Source organism: Carassius auratus, chromosome 39 (genome assembly GCF_003368295.1).
Source record: "Carassius auratus strain Wakin chromosome 39, ASM336829v1, whole genome shotgun sequence".
NCBI classification, from domain to species: Eukaryota; Metazoa; Chordata; class Actinopteri; order Cypriniformes; family Cyprinidae; genus Carassius; species Carassius auratus.
The window spans coordinates 8,570,184-8,589,921 of record NC_039281.1 but is presented as its reverse complement, the minus strand read 5'-3'; the positions used below and the strand labels follow the sequence as shown (position 1 = coordinate 8,589,921).

The 19,738-nt window shown below is 35.4% G+C and overlaps 1 protein-coding gene and 1 pseudogene across 1 annotated transcript; one reads left to right on the top strand and one right to left on the bottom strand.

Moving 5' to 3' along the window:
• Positions 1 to 728: 728 nt before the first annotated feature.
• On the top strand, positions 729 to 9,602 carry LOC113057867 (coiled-coil domain-containing protein 69-like). The gene is made up of 9 exons (XM_026225421.1): positions 729 to 887; positions 4,634 to 4,697; positions 5,082 to 5,239; positions 6,550 to 6,637; positions 6,747 to 6,820; positions 7,462 to 7,563; positions 7,647 to 7,766; positions 8,090 to 8,187; positions 8,810 to 9,602. The coding sequence occupies exons 1-9, from the start codon at positions 840 to 842 to the stop codon at positions 8,967 to 8,969; spliced, it is 912 nt and encodes a 303-aa protein (XP_026081206.1). The 5' UTR covers positions 729 to 839; the 3' UTR covers positions 8,970 to 9,602.
• Positions 9,603 to 14,462: 4,860 nt separating this feature from the next.
• Positions 14,463 to 19,738, bottom strand: part of LOC113058027 (multidrug resistance-associated protein 5-like) — a 21,987-nt pseudogene continuing 16,711 nt past the window's right edge.

Sequence of the window (19,738 nt, the reverse complement as noted above, 5' to 3'; positions counted from 1 at the left end):
TGCAAGCTGTACTTTACTAACATGAATTTGTACCACCACCTGACCTGTCACTATGGCCTCACATGGCATTAGCATATATGAAACATTGTAAGTGAAAGTGGTTGAGCACCAAATAGGAAATCCAGAAACACACACTCATAAATAAATAAAGAATATTAAGTATATAATTATATTAAGTTATATTAATATACATTATTAATATAAATCTGGTAAGTATAAAATTATATTAAGTAGACTATATTAATAAAGGACAAGTAAATAAATAACATATATAAACATTTTGAAACACTTGCATTAACGTTTTTAAATTTAGTATACTTTCCATACCTGTAAATAATGTAACTATTTTAAAGTCTATATAAAATAAAAAATACGGTGCATTGTATTTAATATTTTAACATATTTGATATAAAAATTTCAAATTTAATATTAATCTTTAATTTAAAAAATAAGATTTATATGATAAATGATATAAAATTGTTATTTAACTTAATTATTTCATAAAGAGTTAATTGAACTACGGTATTATATTTGGGGACATACTGTTTTATTGAACAAAAACAAAACATTATTATTAATTTGCATTTCAGGAAGCTGCCGTGTGCATTAGTTTACGCAGCTGTGCACAGATTTACCCATTTCCCGCTTGTCTCGGTTTAAATTGTTCATGTAAATGTAGCCTGTGTTTTTGGAACGCCGCCCTGACTCTATAAGCCCCGCCCCTCGGCTCCGGTCTCAGCCTATTCGAGCGGATCAATGAGGGCTCATTTGAACTGCCGCAGACAGCCAAAAACTTACCATCGACAACTGGCTTGAATATAGAGGTATAACAGAGGAGCATGGGTTGTCACAACAGCAAAGTTTGTGGCCAGGTCTCCAGGAAAAAGGTAGGTCGTTTTAGAACCTTCTCAGGATGTTCACAAATAATGAGTCAGAAAGTTGCAATGAGACTCGCAGCAACGTCAGAGGCGAGAAATGTACAGCACGTGCAAATGTATCCGCATCAAGGGAGCCACTCTTGTTTTGTTCTCTCATATCACTTGTTACTTCCTCACTAATGCGCAATTCGATGCGAAAGCTCTCATGTTAGTTTGTCGACTTGTGAAAGTTTTAATTAGAAACAGATGCCTGGATCAACAGATGAGGTCTACTGTTTAAAATATGCTGCTGACATCCGTTACGACAAAATAAAGTCGTGTTATCCTGAATTTATGTTTGATCACTGTGTGCTCTCCTTTAAATGGTTCCGCATTTAGGTCAATGACAAATCGAGCGAGGTGATAAAAAGGTGAAATTTAGTTTGTAGTTTTTGTTCGTTTTTAGACACTAACCCTCAGTTTTCTAACGGTTATCTGTCAATGTTATCATTTAGTGATTTTAATGTATTTTGGTACACAGCTTAGTCATTATTTTCAATGTAAATATTTAAAGTCATCGCTAGGTGTGACATAAAAATGACATGTGATATGTAAAAATAATAATTGTCTGTTTTATGTTGATTGCCAGACCACTTATTGAAACTTATTTTGGATATTTATGGAAATATTTCTTATATTTTTAAAGAAAAGCAATTAAATATTTCAATGTTTTAAAAGGGAAAAAAGAAGTGTTATTTCATTGTTAAATGTTTTTTAAAATATGGAATATTTTTAAACTGATATATTTTTATTCAATTCTTGAATATGAAAAGGGTTCCTTAGGGTTATTCTTTTATCTAAAAAAAATGCACCTTTTCATTGCACCATTTAAAATTTGTGATATTTTTAAATGACCTTTGCACACATGCATGAGGGTCTACAGCTGTCTTGTCTGTTGATTGGCAAACTATTTTGGAGAGGCATATAAAGCTATTTATTTTAATAAATTGCATTTTAATGTTCTTTTTATCATGCGTGCATTAAAAGTAAAAAAAAAAAAAAAGTTAAACACCATGATGGAAGAACAACTAGAACCTCACTGGCACTTTAAATTCCATATTTAATATCAATGCATGATAAAAATCAATGCTTTCCTGTGGCCTTCAAGCATACAGTGAAATCTGGCTTTGATGGCAACAGGGTCAAGCTTTCATTAGCCCAGATTGCTGAAGGATTTAGATATACACAGGGCTTAGATGTGACAGACATGGGGTCCCGAGTTGCTCACTGCTAGTTTTAATATGACCTATAAACAGCCAGAGTTCATTTGGTCCTGTTAATCACATAGCCATGTGTCAGTATACTTGACATGGACAACTGGAGAAGTGTGAAAATTCTCTGAAGACCAAACAGAGAAAGCCTTACGCTCACTATTACAGCTTCTATTGGAGTTGAATCAAAAGCACATAACCACATGACGATGAAGTGTAATAAAGCCAAGTGTTCATTAAAGTTCCAGAACATTTGGTTCCCTGCCACAGAGAGCCAGCAAATGCATAATAGTGTTATTGTGGATTAAACTGAATTATGAGATGGAAGCAGTTCCTGTTCGGGCTTTTTGTTACTGATTAATTTTTGGAAAGTAAGCCTAGCTTAGCCTAGCTATTAAATTGTTTCACTATTAGAAAGTTGTAGACCTTTTAAAATGCTATTCGATAATTTTCTGTCACATGACTGGTGTGGAGACCCGGAGGGCAAAACATCCATCCAACTACAGCATAAACCTGTCAATTTCCATCTGTTTCAAGCCACAAACATGTAGATCACCTTTCATACCAAGAAAAACAAAGATATGTGTACATCCTGCACGTTTTGGCCACTAGTGATTTATATAAACCCTCTTCAGCATTATTTTAATGAGTGGATAATTTTGGATAACAAGCATAATGTGTCTTAATGTACTGAGTGATATTAAAATATAAAATTCAACATACACCTTACTCATGATGTAAATTATATATATAAGCAAGCAGCTGAGCCCAGAATATGAATGCCTTGCATTAATGCATAACATTAAGCATTTTTGCAATGGTTTTAAATGGAAAAATGCTTAATGCGCAATTTCGTGAGCCAGATTCATATTCTGGCCACAACTGTTCATCTGTACACAGTCCTCATGATTAATAAGGTCTATACTGAGTTTGGTCTTTTAATATAGCTGCCTTGGTACATTAGTTCCTAATATAAATTTGGTAAAAATAAAATAAGTGGCAGGAAAAGTTTTTAGCGGAGGAAAGTTGGGCATTTCTATACAAGTGCCACGTGAAAACTATGAATACATGCACACAGTATGACATCATTTGTTTTTGATTTCTTTCAAATTGTAGATTGCATGAAGCATAAGTGTCATGTTTTGGTTGGCTTGTGTCCACACTGACACTTAAACCGCACATGTTAGAATCTCACTAGTTATTAGGTGACTTAATGTGGTTTGACTCTTTTGGTTCTTGAATGAGGACGTGTCTCAGATTTTTGGCACGTAAACTTCAAAACGTTAAATAACCTGTGAACATTGCCGGCCTTGAGCTCCATCTTCAAAAACTCTCACACTGGAACGGCACATTCTTTACTCCCTATGGACGCATGATAGCTGCTTCTTGAATTTCAGTGTTTGTTATATGTGTGGAGAGCATGCTAATAAACACTAAGGACACAGACCGTGAAGACAATCCTAATGTTACAAAATGTTCCTATTTTACATAAATGCTGTTCTTTATATTTATCAAAGAATTCTGAAGATTAAAAATGTATCAGTGTTTTCAAAAAAAAATATTAAGCCACACAACTGTTAATAATAATCAGATATGTTTCTTGAGCAGCAAATCAGCATATTAGAATGATTTCTAACGATCATGTGACACTAAAGAGAAGTTATTTAAAATAATACTTCACAATATTAGTTTTACTGTAATTTTGATCAAATAAATGCAGCCTTGGTAAGCACAAGAATTCTTAAAAATATATATATAATTTTACTGATTTTAGTTTTAATGATATTGAATGTGTGGAAATAAATAGGCCTTCACATTTTGTTCGTCTGTCTGTTTTTGTTCTTATGATAATTGTCAGTGACTGTCTGCAATGTAAGCATGTTACAGTTCTACTTTGAAATGTGCCTTCGATGTCAGAATGTCTGTTTTTGTTTTGATCTGTGTGACTCCGCCCACTGCCTATTTACCCAATAGTATATAAACATCACGGGTTGCCAGATGGTGGAAAACACAGCATATTGTAGCCATATAAGCCATCAAACTAACGAATCTCTAGGTCAAAGATCACAGATTCTTCCCAACCTAAAAAGCCCATACAACTATTAAAATATTAAAACACGGACAAATCAACTCACCAGCTTACAGCATTCAGCTCGTCGTCTTCCATTGTCAGTTGCTCTTGTTCTCATTTTAACCCACTAGCTGTCAATATTACATAGTGCACCTTTAAAGTAAATTAGACATTGCTACACCTATTGAGAAATACAAGTCAAGTTTTCAGAGTGTGCTGCACTATTGTAAGTGATTTGTCAATGATGTCATGGTTGTGCAATCTTGAGCGCATATCTCATTGGTCAGATTGCTTTGGAATGCAACAAAGATTAACTTATATTACACGTCTCTGAAATGTTAAAAAGTTGTGCATGTAGATTAAGTTTGTCAGCTAGCTTTGAAATGATGGTGTCTGCAATGCAACAAAAAAAGCATCCGTTTCTTTTCTTTCAGAAAAAAAGTTGTGCACAAGAAGGTGAGAAGCACATAAAGGACATCAAACTTCAAGATGGAAGTGGTAAGTGGTTTCTCTTGATCATGTCATGTGAACGTGTGCAGATGTTCTTTAGAGAAACGGAAACAGAGAATGCATTGTGACGGAGATCCTCTGGTCATGGACTGTTTCAGAATGTCAACACTTGTAGATCATGATGCGTGTGCTACGGTTATTATCTATTAATGTGTGCTTTTCATGCGTGGCTTTTTCAATGTCCCACGATTCCATTGTGAAGTGTGTTGTTGTTGGCAGAGCGCAGGGTTTTGTAGCGCTGATGTTGGGTTGCAAAGACCTGTTGATACTCTTGTGTTGCTAGCCCTGGGCGATCTTGTCTTGTGCTCATGGAGATATTGTTTCAGATGAACCGTAGAGTAAACAATGTAGTGTTCAATTGCTCTCCCCCAGGTACACGCTCTTCTGAGAAGAATCTATTGGAGACGTATGAGTGTCAGCTAAAGATACTTCATGCTGTGTTGACGGCTTCAGGAGACCAGGAGAGAGACCAGCTCCTCAAGGACCATCCTGGAGACATCTGCACTTTAGTCCACAGTATTCTAGAGAAGGTAGAGTTTGAAAGAAGGCCTTTCTTTTTGTCTTGTGAATGGAACGCATTGCAAGTACATGTAGCTTCATGTAGGCATTCAAGAACGACTAGTATTCTGATCCCGGATTATGTCATCGGGTTATACATTATGAAGCTGTCAGCGGCAATAAACAAGACATGCTTTTCCATTACAGCATAATTGGGAACAAGGCCGATTCTGTGCGCTGTTGTTCAGGGTCTGGGAACGTGTGCTTTGGTACATCTGTCCTTGTGCTAACCTCTGACCAACAAAACTAAACCTGTTTGCAGGGAGGGATGTTATTCATTGCCTTGTAAAGACGGCTGGTTTGTGTGTTTAACACAGTAGAGCACTGCTTGTTTTACCAAGAGAGGACAAAGATGGCCTTACGTTTCTTTTTAAACCTCTCACCAAGTGTTTTTGTACTCTAGAACTTTGACTCATTTATTCTGTAAACCTGCATTATTATAGCAATGTAAATGGGAACATTGCATAGGACATTCTTTTGTTTTTATGAAAAATATGTCTAAATAATGTAACCAATCGCTAACTGGAAAAATTTTTACAATAAAAAAATTATGACAATTATTTAGACTTTTATAGTGTTTTTACAAATGAAGAACAAAGTTTTTTTGGCAGTAGTAATTATAAAAAATTAAAGATGTAGTTCTTGCCATTCTCTAAACATAACTTTTGTAGGGTGCATCCTGGGATGCTTTTTAAGGTCACATGTATGTAAGGCACTATCCATTTCTGAGAATTCTGTAAGGTTTGTATATAAATTTGACTGATAGTTTGGCAGGTATTCAGATTTATTTTTAATTTTATAATTTATATTTTTAATTTTATAAATGTAATTTTCATTTACTATATATTAGATTTTTTTTTCTTGTTAATTGCATTTTTTTTTTTTTTTTAATCCAAATTTCTGTACCATGTCTTGCATGGATTTATTCATACATTTTCATTCCTTGATATTTAAAAAAAAAAAAAAAAAAAAGGCTTATTTATCCTTGGGAAAATTTCTATCAAATATCAGACTGAAAAATCTTGTTTAAACAGTATTTGAAAACATTGTTATTATATATCATTATTTAAGTTTCTTATAACTTATTTAAATTTCTGCTACTTTAAAACAGGAAAATCAAAGTTGTTACACCACAGCTCCAAAAGTTAGAAAAATATAAAATTATGTTTCAAGCCTAAAAGTTCTTCAATCAGACAATTTCTACTAAATTGCCATGAAAATAGCCTTTGCTGCTGATTTGGTGTTAAATAATAAGTAAATGCATTGCGTCTTTTGTTAACAGGTAAAGACTGAGATAACCTCTGACCTAAATTATCTTCATGAAAAACAGACGAGGAGCGTCTTAGAACGGCATCAGAGCGCAACAGAAGGTCAGAGCACAGCAGCTGACTTTGCCGAAGCAGAAATGATAAATGTGTGTATGTATATGTTTTGTATCTGTGTGTAAATAATAATATTCAATAATTGTTTACTTTGCAGAGCTACAGCGATTACACAATGAAGAGAAGAACATTTTAAATGAGTCCCATGCAGCATCTGAGAATGTGCTGAAGGTAAAGCTCGTCTATTTGCAACATCACTGATCTGATTTGCCTTAATGTATTTGATTGAGAGCTGATCTAATATACAGTGGATGTCAAAGTAAGAGGAAAAACCTACAATTCCCTAAATTTCAAGGTCACTGCTTTGTCGTATTTGAAGTTCCTAACATGAGTAGAAGAATTTATTTGATTCTGAAGCACAGTAAAAAAAAAAAAACTTAAGATATTAGTAAAACAGAGTTATTGGTGTTAATCTGGCACCTGGTGCTAATTTCATTAATTATATATGACGAACCCTATTTGACTGGCAGCAATCCTCTAATTTTCACTGAGACTGTAAGATGACGGGGCGCAGATGTGCTGAAGTTCCCACTTCCTACTCCTTTTTGACAGCTGTAACCCTATTTTAAAAATGTAGTCATCTTCTTTCGTGCTACAGTGGTTCCTGTTCTGTAATTCTGATCACTGTTTGCCACAAAATCAAGGTTTGTGTCGAAATGTCGTGGTTATTTTGGCAAACATGTTATTAGAACCGTGATATACTCCCAGCTGATACTCTATAAAAATTTGAGCAATGAAATCAAGAAGTTATAGATGTACTTCCCACATCAGGCTAGACATACCAGACTTGACTTGACTGTCTCTGAACTCAGGATCAGATTGAAGGGCTGACGTCAGAGCTGAAGCTGTTCGAGGAGTTGAAGCGCAGAGCGCAGGAGTCCACGCTCAAGAGAGACCTTCAGAGAAACATTGAGGTTTGTTAGGAGAGTAGAGATCTGTTGGCAAAGCGTGCTTCAGATAGCTGCAGTATTCAGCTCTATCTGTCTTTTCATCCCAGACTCATGGCAGCCCTGGTGCATTCTGGGAGCAGGAGCAGGAGAGTCTGTTATTTGTCATCGAAATGAAGCGTGAGCGTTTACAGGACCAGGGGAACAAGCTGCTGCAGATGGAAACACTGGTATTGTGGGCCAGTAACTATACATCTTCAGATTAGGAGTCAATAAAAATGTACTTTTCAGTAGCAGATTCCTTTTACATTTGTTCCCTCCTTCTAAAAAAAAATGGTTAGATCCACTTTGTCAAACATGTCATCTGCTTTATACTCCATCACTGAGAAATGATGTTCAGAAATGAAAGCAGGCGTATTATTTGTGTATTCGTGTTGTTTGTCTGAACGTGGCAAATTGACCTGTTTGTTTGCATCAAGAAATTATGAATTTTTTCCCACTGTAATCAGCTGTTTTGATGATTTTCGTCGTGGTGTTGTGTTGTGATTGTCAGATGGAGAGGAATCTGTCGCTGGAGGATCAGCTCCTGCAGGCGCTCCAGCAGAGCGAGGACTACAGAGTGAGGATAGACAACTACCAAAGCCTCATACAGTACGTTAACTTCAGTCTACTAATGATTCTTATAGGATGATTAGACATCAGTATTTTTAAATATTGAGACTAAGTTTGCACTACTTTCTGGGAGAAAAATCTTGACAGAAGAGAAGAAACTACTGTGAGTGTGAACGGCTAATATGTATTTTTAGGGGTTGATCCTGTGAAGTCATGTGAACTGTGACTCTATACTGTAGTGCTATCAGAAATATTATTATAAAAGGCATTTTACAAGGGCTCCGTCATAGGGTAAAAGGCACATAGTTTATATTTTGTGTATCAAATATAATACAGTAGGCTTTCACTTGCTAGTCTCTAACTTGCTGTTGTCTAAATGTAATAATGCTTTTTAAATTTAACCGAGCTTTCCTGGTGTAATTGTATTTTTGCACTGAACGTTTGCAAGCTCGAGTGTGTGTATGTGGCGCCCCCTGGCGGTGTTGTAGCTGCTGTAATTAACATTCCCCTTGTTTTTTTTTACAGAATTGCCAAGTTATGAGTTTGAAATTTAATTGTATTAGACTGAATGTGTGTACATAAAGAATATAAAAACATATTTTTTTTTAATATATATATATATAAACAAGTATTTTACTGAAACTCTTTTGTCCTCTGTCAGACAACTGTCCAAGGAGCAGAACGAGCTGCAGGAGGCGCTAGAGAAGCAGTCTCTGCAGAACCAGAAGCTCAGCCAGGAGAAAGAAGAGCTGCTCTTTAAACTCATACACCGCAGAGACTCGTGCTCCTCCTTCCACCTTCCTTCTGTCATCCCCAGCTGACCGCAGCATCCACCTTCATCACAGGCTGGCCTCAGTGCCTTCGGTTGTTGTTTTTTTTTTATGCCAGTTTAATATAGTGTTGTGATCATCCAGTGCTGATATGAACTTATTCACTGCACTTAGCATTTTTAACTAGCCAAACTAATATTTTTGTACATTTTGTTTGAAGAGACATTTCTTATCAGGATTTTTTTGGATGCATTTTGAAATAGCTGTGGATGTATGCAGTAGTTACTCTTTTTATTATTTTACAGGGTGTAGTATCCGTTTTTGCCAATTTTGACATTTTTATTTCTTTCCAGGAAACCGCAAGTATTGTTAGCAAAACAGCTGTTATGTTTTTGCCTTAAGACATAATTAGCACTTGGACGTGTAACATGAATATTTGGGATCTTTTCAGATGCACTTGCACTTTTATCTGTTTTATTTGTTGGAGAGATAATGGGCTTTTGGTGATTACCAGTATGCTTTCTTCCTACACTTTGCACATAGTATTTCCGTTTTGAATCCTTCTGCTTTTCAGTGGTAGGTAAAGTCCTGGGGTCCTATTGGATAAAATCTTGTCATTTTAGCTCAAACACCATGTTGTCTCAAAGAACCAGCAAACATTTTTTTAAGAAGAGTCTAGCCTCTCTGTTTTGTTACTTTTTGCAAACCTATTTTTATTTTATTTTAGAAAATTCTGAACAGATTTTTAAGTTATTTAATATTTTTAAAGGAATAGTTCACCCCAAAATTAAAATGAGCTGAAAATGTACTCCCCATCAGGACATCCAAAGAGTAGTACGTAAATGAAATGTAGCATTACATCACTTTCTCACCAGAGGATGCTCTGCAGTGAATGGGTGCCATCAGAATGAGAGTCCAAACAGCTGATAAAAACATCACAATAATCCACACCACTCCAGTCCATCAGTTAACATCTTGTGAAGTGACAAACAAAAATCCAAAAAGGCATTTAACTGTATTTTGGCTGTTTTAAAATGTTTCTTGCAAACCTGCAGCGGAGAAATTAACGGATGGACTGGAGTGGTGTGGATTATTGTGATGTTTTTATCAGCTGTTTGGACTCTCATTCTGACGGCACCCATTCACTGCAGAGAATCCATTGATGAGCAAGTGATGCAATGCTACATTTATCCAAATCTGTTCTGATGAAGAAATCTATGAAGAATATCTGGTTGAAATATTCTTTCTGCAGGACTTCAGATGGACTTCTCATTGCAGTGATTCGACTTGTCATTTTTAAAAGCTTGAGTGGTAAAATGGTTGCCTTTGTGTACATATCTCTTTTTTTTAAGATATTGTGTATTATTGTAATGTTGTGCTCTTATATATGTTTACTTCTAAATCAGTGCCTTTGATGTAAGATGTTTCCTGGAAAAAAAGAAGCAATAAAAGCTGCATCAGAGGGACTGTATCTGTTCTGCTCAGTTATTCCAGAACAAAATATATCAACCAAAGAACTGCTTTGGGAAGATCCCATACACATAGTAAAGTTTGGTTAAACTGGAGACCTTTTTATGTATTTTTTTTTATTATTATCAATAACCGGTTTTATCAAATTGTGGCCTAAAGGTTTATGAAATAATTGGAATTTCAACATTCCAGCGCTCGTCAAAGATTTAGACAGGCTTAGATTTTGTCCTATAGGGGGCGCAAGGACTCGAGATTAAAACAGGCGCGAGAGCCTGCTGGTGTTGCTCTGACAAGTTTTTTGGTTGTCTGGGTGCTTCACCTTGGCATGTCTGTTTGTTTTGAATACCAGCAACATGCAAGTCATTTTTCATTCAGCAATTCTTTGAAAATATTGGTTTACTATTATGTTGGTATGCCTGATGTTGGAATAATCTGTTCCAGATAGCCTTTTAATCTTAATAGCTAAATTAATATATCCTATTAAAATCTTGTTTATTAATATTTGTTTTGGCTTTTTGTCCCACAGTTGACTCTGCCCCTCATATATAAGGTCACTCACACCACAACTTTCACTGCTGCATGTAATGAGACACTGATTGGTGGGTATCTCTCATGACAAATAAGAGCATGAAGCCCGGCTGACTGACAGACCCGTGAAGCCCCCCCATTAGACTACACAGCACTCAACATGGAGAAGAGCCCGGCTCTTTCTGCTGCACGAGCGGATGTCAGGTTCACCGCTTCTCTGACTGTGACATGTTTGGACAATACCTGTCTATAGCCACTGAGATCAGCACAGGTCAGTCTCGTGTAGTGAAGTCAGGAGGTTCCCAGAGCATTAGCAGCCACCTGGAGAATCTCAACACTAACACTAGCAGATCTCAAGACCTCATGTCCGGATTAAATACTGTTGTCAATAAAACACACTCTTCATTCAATCATTGTAAAAAAAAAAAAAAAAAAACTAGAAAGCATTTTTATATGTTTAGATTTATTATATATATTTTGCATATATTTATATGCTATTATATATATATATATATATATATATATATATATATATATATATATATATATATATATATATATATAATATGCAAATAAGGTTGCGAGAAATAAATAAATGTATCGAATTAAATGTCTATTCATTATGAGTAGCTATTATTATTATTCCAGCGTTAGTAAGCGGCTTTTCTTCGCGAAAAAACAAATAAGGCGTATATCCTGACGAGCAGGGGCGTAGCAAGCTTTTCAAAAGTGTGGGGGATGGATGTGGAGAAAAAAAAACGCAAAATCAGAAAAGGAGAGAAAAAAAAACGCCCACAAAAAGCTTTTTCTCTGGTGGTATAAATAATGTAACAATTTACTGTTTTTAAACATTAAAATAATATACACTTTAATTTCATAGTTCTTAAACAGGTATGCAAACAATATCCCAATAACAGCAAATAGCATTAGTCTAAAAAACGAAATATAATACCGAAAACACTCGACATGTCAACAAAACGATTAACAGAACATCTTCCCAAACACATATCAAGCTCATTTAAAAACCTCTAAAGAATAAACACTCATTCAAAGTACCTGGAAAAGGGAGATGTAAATAACCATAAGTTCCCGCCTCCTCAGCACGAGCTGACCGATAACAACCCAAGAGAAGCGGGACTTAAGGCAAAACAGCCAATCATCAGCCGGTCACACTCAAAGCAGGTGTCATGTTTGAGAGGGAGGGGGGAGGAGGCAGCCGCGGCGAGCACAGAAACAGAGCGGCCAGAGAAACGGAGGAACGAACGACTGACGTTTGTGCAAAACTGCGGAAAAACTGCAGAAAATGTGCGGGTGTCGAACCCTCTCACCGGGAAAAGTGTGGGTGTTAAAACCCCCACATCCCCCACGGGTGCGACGCCCCTGCTGACGAGTGTCCATACTTGAGAAAAGCAAATGCTTTTATTAAATGTATAAGTAGTACTCACGTTAAGACTTTTTATTGTTTTGTCATTTATATCGGATTATTATCATTATCATTTTAATTCCTTTATTTTCAGGAAACAGTAGTTAAGCAGGTATTGTTAGCAAAAGAATAAATAATAATAAAAAGTAGAACGCTTATATTTTTGCCTATAAAACATTATTGGAGCTAGAACACTTGGGAATATTTGGGATCTAGATGCACTTGCACTTTTATCAGTGTTTTATTATCATAGACTTTTGGTAATTATGTGCTAATATAAGCCTATTAATACAATAATACAATATAATAAACGCCATGCAAATACAAATTGTATTATTTAATCAGCTGTTTGCCTAATAATAATAATAATAATCTGAAACTCGGTATTCAGTAACACTTTGTATTTAAAAAATAAAAATAAAAAATGCTTGCCTGCTCCAATGTATCAAGGTTAATAAATTCTTTATAGTGCATATCCAGCATAATTGTTTTTCGTCCAATTGTATAATTTAATTTTACCATCAATCCTATAGCCTATTGTTTTTATTATTATTTGTAGGCTACCCATTTTAAGAATCAAGCCCTGTTTACAAAGGAGCACAAATAATGATGATTTAAATAATGATAGAATTAAAAATAAAAAGACATTAGATATAGATTTGTATATATTTTTTAAAAACTCACTTTAAGAAAGCCTTGATTAGAAAGAGAATCTGTAATTGCTTCCTGCTCTGAACTGGCGGGAAGGCGCGCGAGTTTTGCGGTGTTCACCTGCGTTCACGCGCTGTCCCTTGGTGACGTCATCGTCGGCCACATGAATGTAATACAATACCTGTCTTTCATTCAATTATCTGTTAATTGCCCAGCAGAAGCGTCCCCATATGCATTAACAGCGCGGAGAATAATGTGTTGCTATAACTTACATCTGCTCCCGTGTCCTGCCTTTGATAATGTGCGACCTGCGCGCGTATTCGAAAGGGTTATTTACTATTTCAGTTTATTACAGCAAAGATAACCTTTAAATTGCCAAGGGTTGGAGGCAGACACGAATCTTCTCAGATGAGATGATTGCTATTCGGGGCTGCTGAGTTGTTCCTCATCACCTTGACTTAGAACAAAGAAGGTGAAAATTGCACCCCGGGGAAAACAGCTTTGATTAAAAGGTGTGGGGCTGGTTATCACCCCAGTTTTTTACACAGCATAATCAGCTTTATTTCTTAAGCTCCTACTTCAGTGCAGCAGTAGCTATAGCCTAATATTCTATAAGACAGATCCAATTCAGACCCGTAGATCATTTCAGCAACAATGTGATATTTTGAAACCCCTTAATCGTTGACTTTCCTTTACCTCATGCATACATTGGGTTGCATTGAGGATCCGTACATATTTCACGTTTTGATGTGTCAATGACTTCTTACGTGTGTTCAGATTTTTATTTTTCACAAACACAATTAATACAAAAATTATTTGTGTTTTAATTTTATTTATATATATATATATATATATATATATATATATATATATATATATATATATATATATATATATATATATATATTTGTGCAAGTCTTTTAGAGTGAAAATGTATGTGTGGTTTAACTGTCTGGATATGCAACGAAAAAAACTAATTGAAAGGCTGAATTTCTCGAGGGGGGACATGCTCAGTTTGGTATAATCTTTTATTTTTAATAAAAAAACGCATCAGCTAAAGGAAAGTTTTGTTAAAAAAAATTTCTTGACAAATTGTAAAAAAAAAACCGGCTTATGATAATAATATAAATGTGAATATTTATATAAAAAGTAATCATTATTTAATCACGCTAAAGACGTCAAGCAGTGTAACCATAGAAACAGTTTGGTACGATTTTCCTGCGATTTAAAATGCACATGAATGTTCTTAACTTTAATGACACGACATCTTTAGAGTGATTAAATTAGCATTACGTTTTAATTTTATTTTTTTTATGTATGTATGAATAAAATAATACAAAGGTTTTATTTCTATGAACTTATGTGTATAAAAGTAGATAATTAAAACATTTCTGCTTTATACCATCATTTGTTTCACAGGATTCATTTTCACATATAACAAGCGGAATACCGGAAGTCTATGGGACTCTACCTCACAGACTTGTGTCGAGTTGAGCGTCTGGTTCAGGAGACTGATGGAGTGTTGTGTCAATCATCTCCACTAGAGCGCGCTCTGCTGCAGGCACGCGCCCTCCACTCAAGTTGGCTCCATTCCTATAATTAAAATCAGATAAGATACAACATGTTTGCACTGACTACTCGTCGTAATTTGTCGGAATGATAGCGCCATGGTTGGTTAATAAATCAAGAGATTTGATGGGTAGAGTTGATCATTGAAACCATACCACCTTTATTGTAAGGTAAACGAACAGTAAATTAATCCCCGAAGACTTTAGGTTTAGCTTATCATCTTAACATTTCAATGCAAATTCGAATAATTTAAATGTGAAGGATTCACTACGAGGTAATAAAAGAAATGCAATGCTGCTACTTCAAACTTAAATTATAACCTTTTATCTAAAATGTAGGTTTCTATTTGTAGCCTATATTTATATGCTTATTTTTATTTTATAAAAAAAAAAAATATTTTGATCATATTTCCAAATGTCCCATGTATAGACAGACAGAGAAACTGACAGCTTGGACGAGGTAGTGAATGAGGTGTTTCTGTCTCTTTGAAATATGTGCTCGGGGTCTTCAGAAACTCCTTCATGTGTCTTCAGGTGCCCAGAGATATGGCGAGTAACGGCATTTTTTGCATAGCTCTCATACAGGTGAAAACATGCAGAAGAGATTCAGTTTAGTTAATGGTACGCCACCCCTGAAGCACAGTGTCCCCAGGAACAAAACATAAATTATCGTCTAAAAAACTTTCACTACTTCTACTACTAGACATAGTTGAACAGGCTATAAAAATGACACCAAATTGCATGGATTAAACAGCACAACATAACACAATTGTGCTAAATGCTCACATTATAGACTGCAGTATTTCCCATATGGGTTCAAGGACAATAGTGTGCACTTAAAAGTGACTCCCTAATGAGTCTGTATAGGTGCTCTTGGCTGATACAGAAAAACGAATTACTTAGAGCCTTATGAAATATAGTCGCTTTTATTTATTTTTTAGGCAGAATAGACCAGTGTGTTTCAAGGTATAGCAATCACTGAACATTCCCAGCAAATTGGACTTTTGTTTAACAACACACATGGATGCTCACCTGTCCGAATCCTTGACTTATTTGTATTAACAATAATTTTCAGGATTAATGGGTTGTTGTCATCTTAGTCCTTCATCTGTGGGCATCAGGATTGCCCTGCGGCCGGGCTGAGAGCGTGACTGACATGTGCCTTACATCAGAGGTGGATGATGGACAAGAGATGCAGCTTAGCCTCATTCCTTCCATACACGAGTCCACTCTCTCTCTCTCTCTCGTCTCGGTGGTATGTGCCATGTCAATTTATATCATATTTGCAGGCAGAAACAAATTGGAGTCAATCATCAGCGAGGATGCGTTTCAAAGTCTTTTTTTTGTGTGCAAAGTTTCCTGCAATAATTGACCTGCATATCTTTGCTGATACAGTTAAAGTTAACTGGTTCCAGTGTGGTTTTGACACATTTTTATAATGGAAATTTCAGAGATGACACCTTTCAGGCATCAGAGCAAACAATCTGAATGAAGTCCATGTCATAAGAACATAACATACCACCAAAACAAACAATGAATCAACAGGAAAACAAACAGAGATGTACAAAGGCTTAATTGTGCTCACCAGGGAGCCGTTTGGGCTGGTTAAAGCCTCTATTTAAAGCCCTATCACCTTTAGGGATTTAACTGGAAACATACGCCACCACAGGAAGACCCCAGGGGCACCAGAGATACCCCCTCGCTCTTCCCATCAGCCCATCTCCCCTTTACAAAGCAGAGGCATCCTACCTTGACACCCGTCAACACATTAGGTGTCAAATAAACTACCTTTCAACCTGGGCCAGCAGGTAGGCAACTGAAAGACCTATCTTGACAGCATGGATCAGTGTTCTTGAGTCCTTGGGCACAATACTAATGGGATCTGTGTGATCTGTTGCCTCAAACCTTTTTACAAAGTAAAGTCCAACTTGAGCGAGTCTGTATGTAATTTGTGAATATTTTGCATTGATTTGCTGTTCTATTGATATAGCTGAGTCTGTATGTAAATTTCTCAGTATTATTTTAGGCGAGCTGCAGTAAAGCTTCCAGCTGTCAGGATTGCAGCAGTTTGACAATAAATCTTCTTTTATGGCTACTTAGGTGGTAATTTATCTTTGCAAATTCTACAGGTGTCGTCTCAAAGTGGTCTGGATCAGATAAGACCACTCTGACGTCCCTCCACCCCTCCTTCAGGGCCAGTGTGCCAGAGATTCACTATAAGGCTGTAAATGAGAAAGTAATTATATGTTTAGCACACTCTCTGTTGTAGGGGAGACCGGGGCTAGTTGTCACATGGAGACAAATTATGCAAATGTGTGTTTTCTCTAGTAGTGGTTTGTATATTGGTTTCAAAAGGGTAGTTCAAAACACCTGGTTTTTGGAAACAGTCAAATTAACTCAGGCAAAAATTCATTATAGTATAAAGGAGGATTTTAGCTGATGAGTCACATGTTTTAATTGTTATATTATAATGAAAATTGACCTGTTGCATTTTTGTGGTTTTGTATGTTTTTTCGTAGTAATTATAGTTTAAATTTACAGAAAAAAGACCGTAATAATCTGTTTAATGAAATTACGACAATGCCCCATTATTGGATCAAATAACAGCATAAATGATACTTTTTTTTTTAGTTATGCATTTATTTATTTATAAGTCAAGACTTGGTGTGTGCCTATGGAGAAAATGGCCTTCAGAAATTTGCCTAACCATTTTTTGTTGTTGTTGTTAAATTTCATTTCATTTTATATTTTGTAGTATTTTTATTATTTGTATTATTTATGTATATATATATATATATATATATATATATATATATATATATATATATATATATATATATATATATATAATATTATTATTATTATTATTATTATATTATTATTATTATTATTATTTATTTATTTTATTTTTTTTTTATTAATTCGTTCATTCATTTATTTATTTATCTTAAAAGCTTAATGTGTATAGACTAGTGTTTCCCAACTTTTTTGATAAGTAAAAAAAGGCACACAAAAAATCTCATGGCACACCACTAAGCACTGAAATATAGCAGAAAGAAACCAGGAAGTTATTTTTTTTATTTTTTTCTTACAATTAAACACTGCATTGCATTGCACTGCATAGTTATGAGGTTTAGTCACAAGCTCTTTTAAATGGTTTTCATTTTTTTATATTTGTAAAATCCACAAACCGACATAAGGATGACCAATAGCACTAGCATTATTTAAAATAATAATAATATATTAAATATATTTAATCTATATAATAGAGATAGGAAGTTTTTTCAAGGTATGAAAAAAAATAGACTGGCACCTAGAAACAAGTTCCTGTCTCTCCTGAATATAATGATACGTTTCTATGTGAAAAGTGCTTGATGCGAGGTGGTTTGACCTTAAAGTAAGTCTGGCTCCAGCACGGTCTGCAATCATTGTATTAGTCACAGAGCATTACTGAAATTTTCAGTTGAAATATTTCTTTGAAAGTTCAGTTGAAAGTCATCCATCATGATTGTTAACCACTAGTATACCCAAATAAAATGCTGAAACATGATGCTTCAGAAAGCACTTTGGTTGATTTATATATATATTTATTTGTCTTTAACAGGAGTTTGAACCACTAATATTTAGATGTACTTTCTGTTACCACTGTTACTGACATCTCTACGTCTGACAAAGTTGTTATGCCCAGCTGATTTGACTTTCTGCAGGATGCCTTTTGCGTCACTGGAGTGTTTTTAGAAACGCACAGTGCAGATGGTAACATGCTACAGTAGTCGTCAGTCACCTACAGGATGGAACAAAACATACCGTGATATAAACACTGACAAAGAGCATTTGTTTGATGTTGGACACGTCACCAAATCAAATAAAAAACATGGATGAATCAAAGATATTGACATGCAGGATGTCATGTAACTGTTAATGGACACTGCGAATTTCATAAACCCCACAGAAAAAAAAAGCTTTCCTCATGCTGTGTGTAAGAGATGAATCTTATCTCTTACACAGCATGAGGATTTGTTTTCTCTGTAGGATGATTTGGCAGTCACAGCATACAGAAGGTACAAGAGGTTTATGACGTGTTGGAAATCTGGAACAACATCCTAGAGATATCAGAGCTCAGTAGACCTATGTGGTGTCTGTCTTTTTTTTAAATATTGACATGTTCAGTCAAGCAATTTGTATGCCATCATCTCTCAGTGAATGGGAAAATTCTCCAACTTTGCTTCCTCTCTAATGACCTGTGTGCATGTCAGGACTTCAGATGTTTGAAAGACAGCGTTTCTGTGACGAGATCAAATATCTCTTAATGCTTGTAATTCACTGTAAATCAAGGTGACAAATGATCGAAATCCTCCAGCGGATTTTGGGAAATGTGAAAACTCACCGTGCCTGGGGGAGCTGAGTCACTTTAACACAGACGCAAATAAATGTACAGTTTAATAGTGAGGGTGTTTCAAGTCCAAACTTGAATTACGTAGCCCTCCATCAGCAAAGAATAGACTGTTTACCCAGTAATATTTGAATGAAAAACTCCTCAATGTCAGGTGTTTCGGAGCCTGTCAGAGTTTTGTCACCTGAGACAACGCAGTCTGTCTCGTCTTGCTTAAAGCCTAATGATTTCACTCTAGGCTGCTCATTTGTAGAATTAGTTGAAATAAAATGCTGCATGCTTGAGTGATTTTCATGTCATATTCTCATTTTAGAAATGTCTTGATGATGCATTTCATAACTCATTTTGGAGTTGCAGATGTTTATATTAGCGTAGTAATGGCACTACTACTACTTATAATTGGTAGCAGCTAGCAATGTAAAATAAAATGTAATTAGGATTGAACTAAGAATTGGTTTGCAGACACCATTATTCAATCTATAGGCCAAATATAATATATAGTTAAAGACAAGAGTTTTTGTTTGTTTAGGGGTTTTTTTTCGTCTCACCTTTAGACTTTCTTTGTGTGAACAATTTTGTATTTTTTTGAGAATTTTTTTTAAGAATCAGATGCAATAGGGAAAACAGTTCTAAACAGAGAACAACAGAAGATGGACTTTTTTCATTGAGGAAGCGTTATTATGGATTATGGAGTCAGATTTGGCCATAAGTGATGATTTACAATTGAAAAAACACACCTAACGTTGTATTTGTGTCTTACAAACATGCAGATTTTCACTTCACAAGA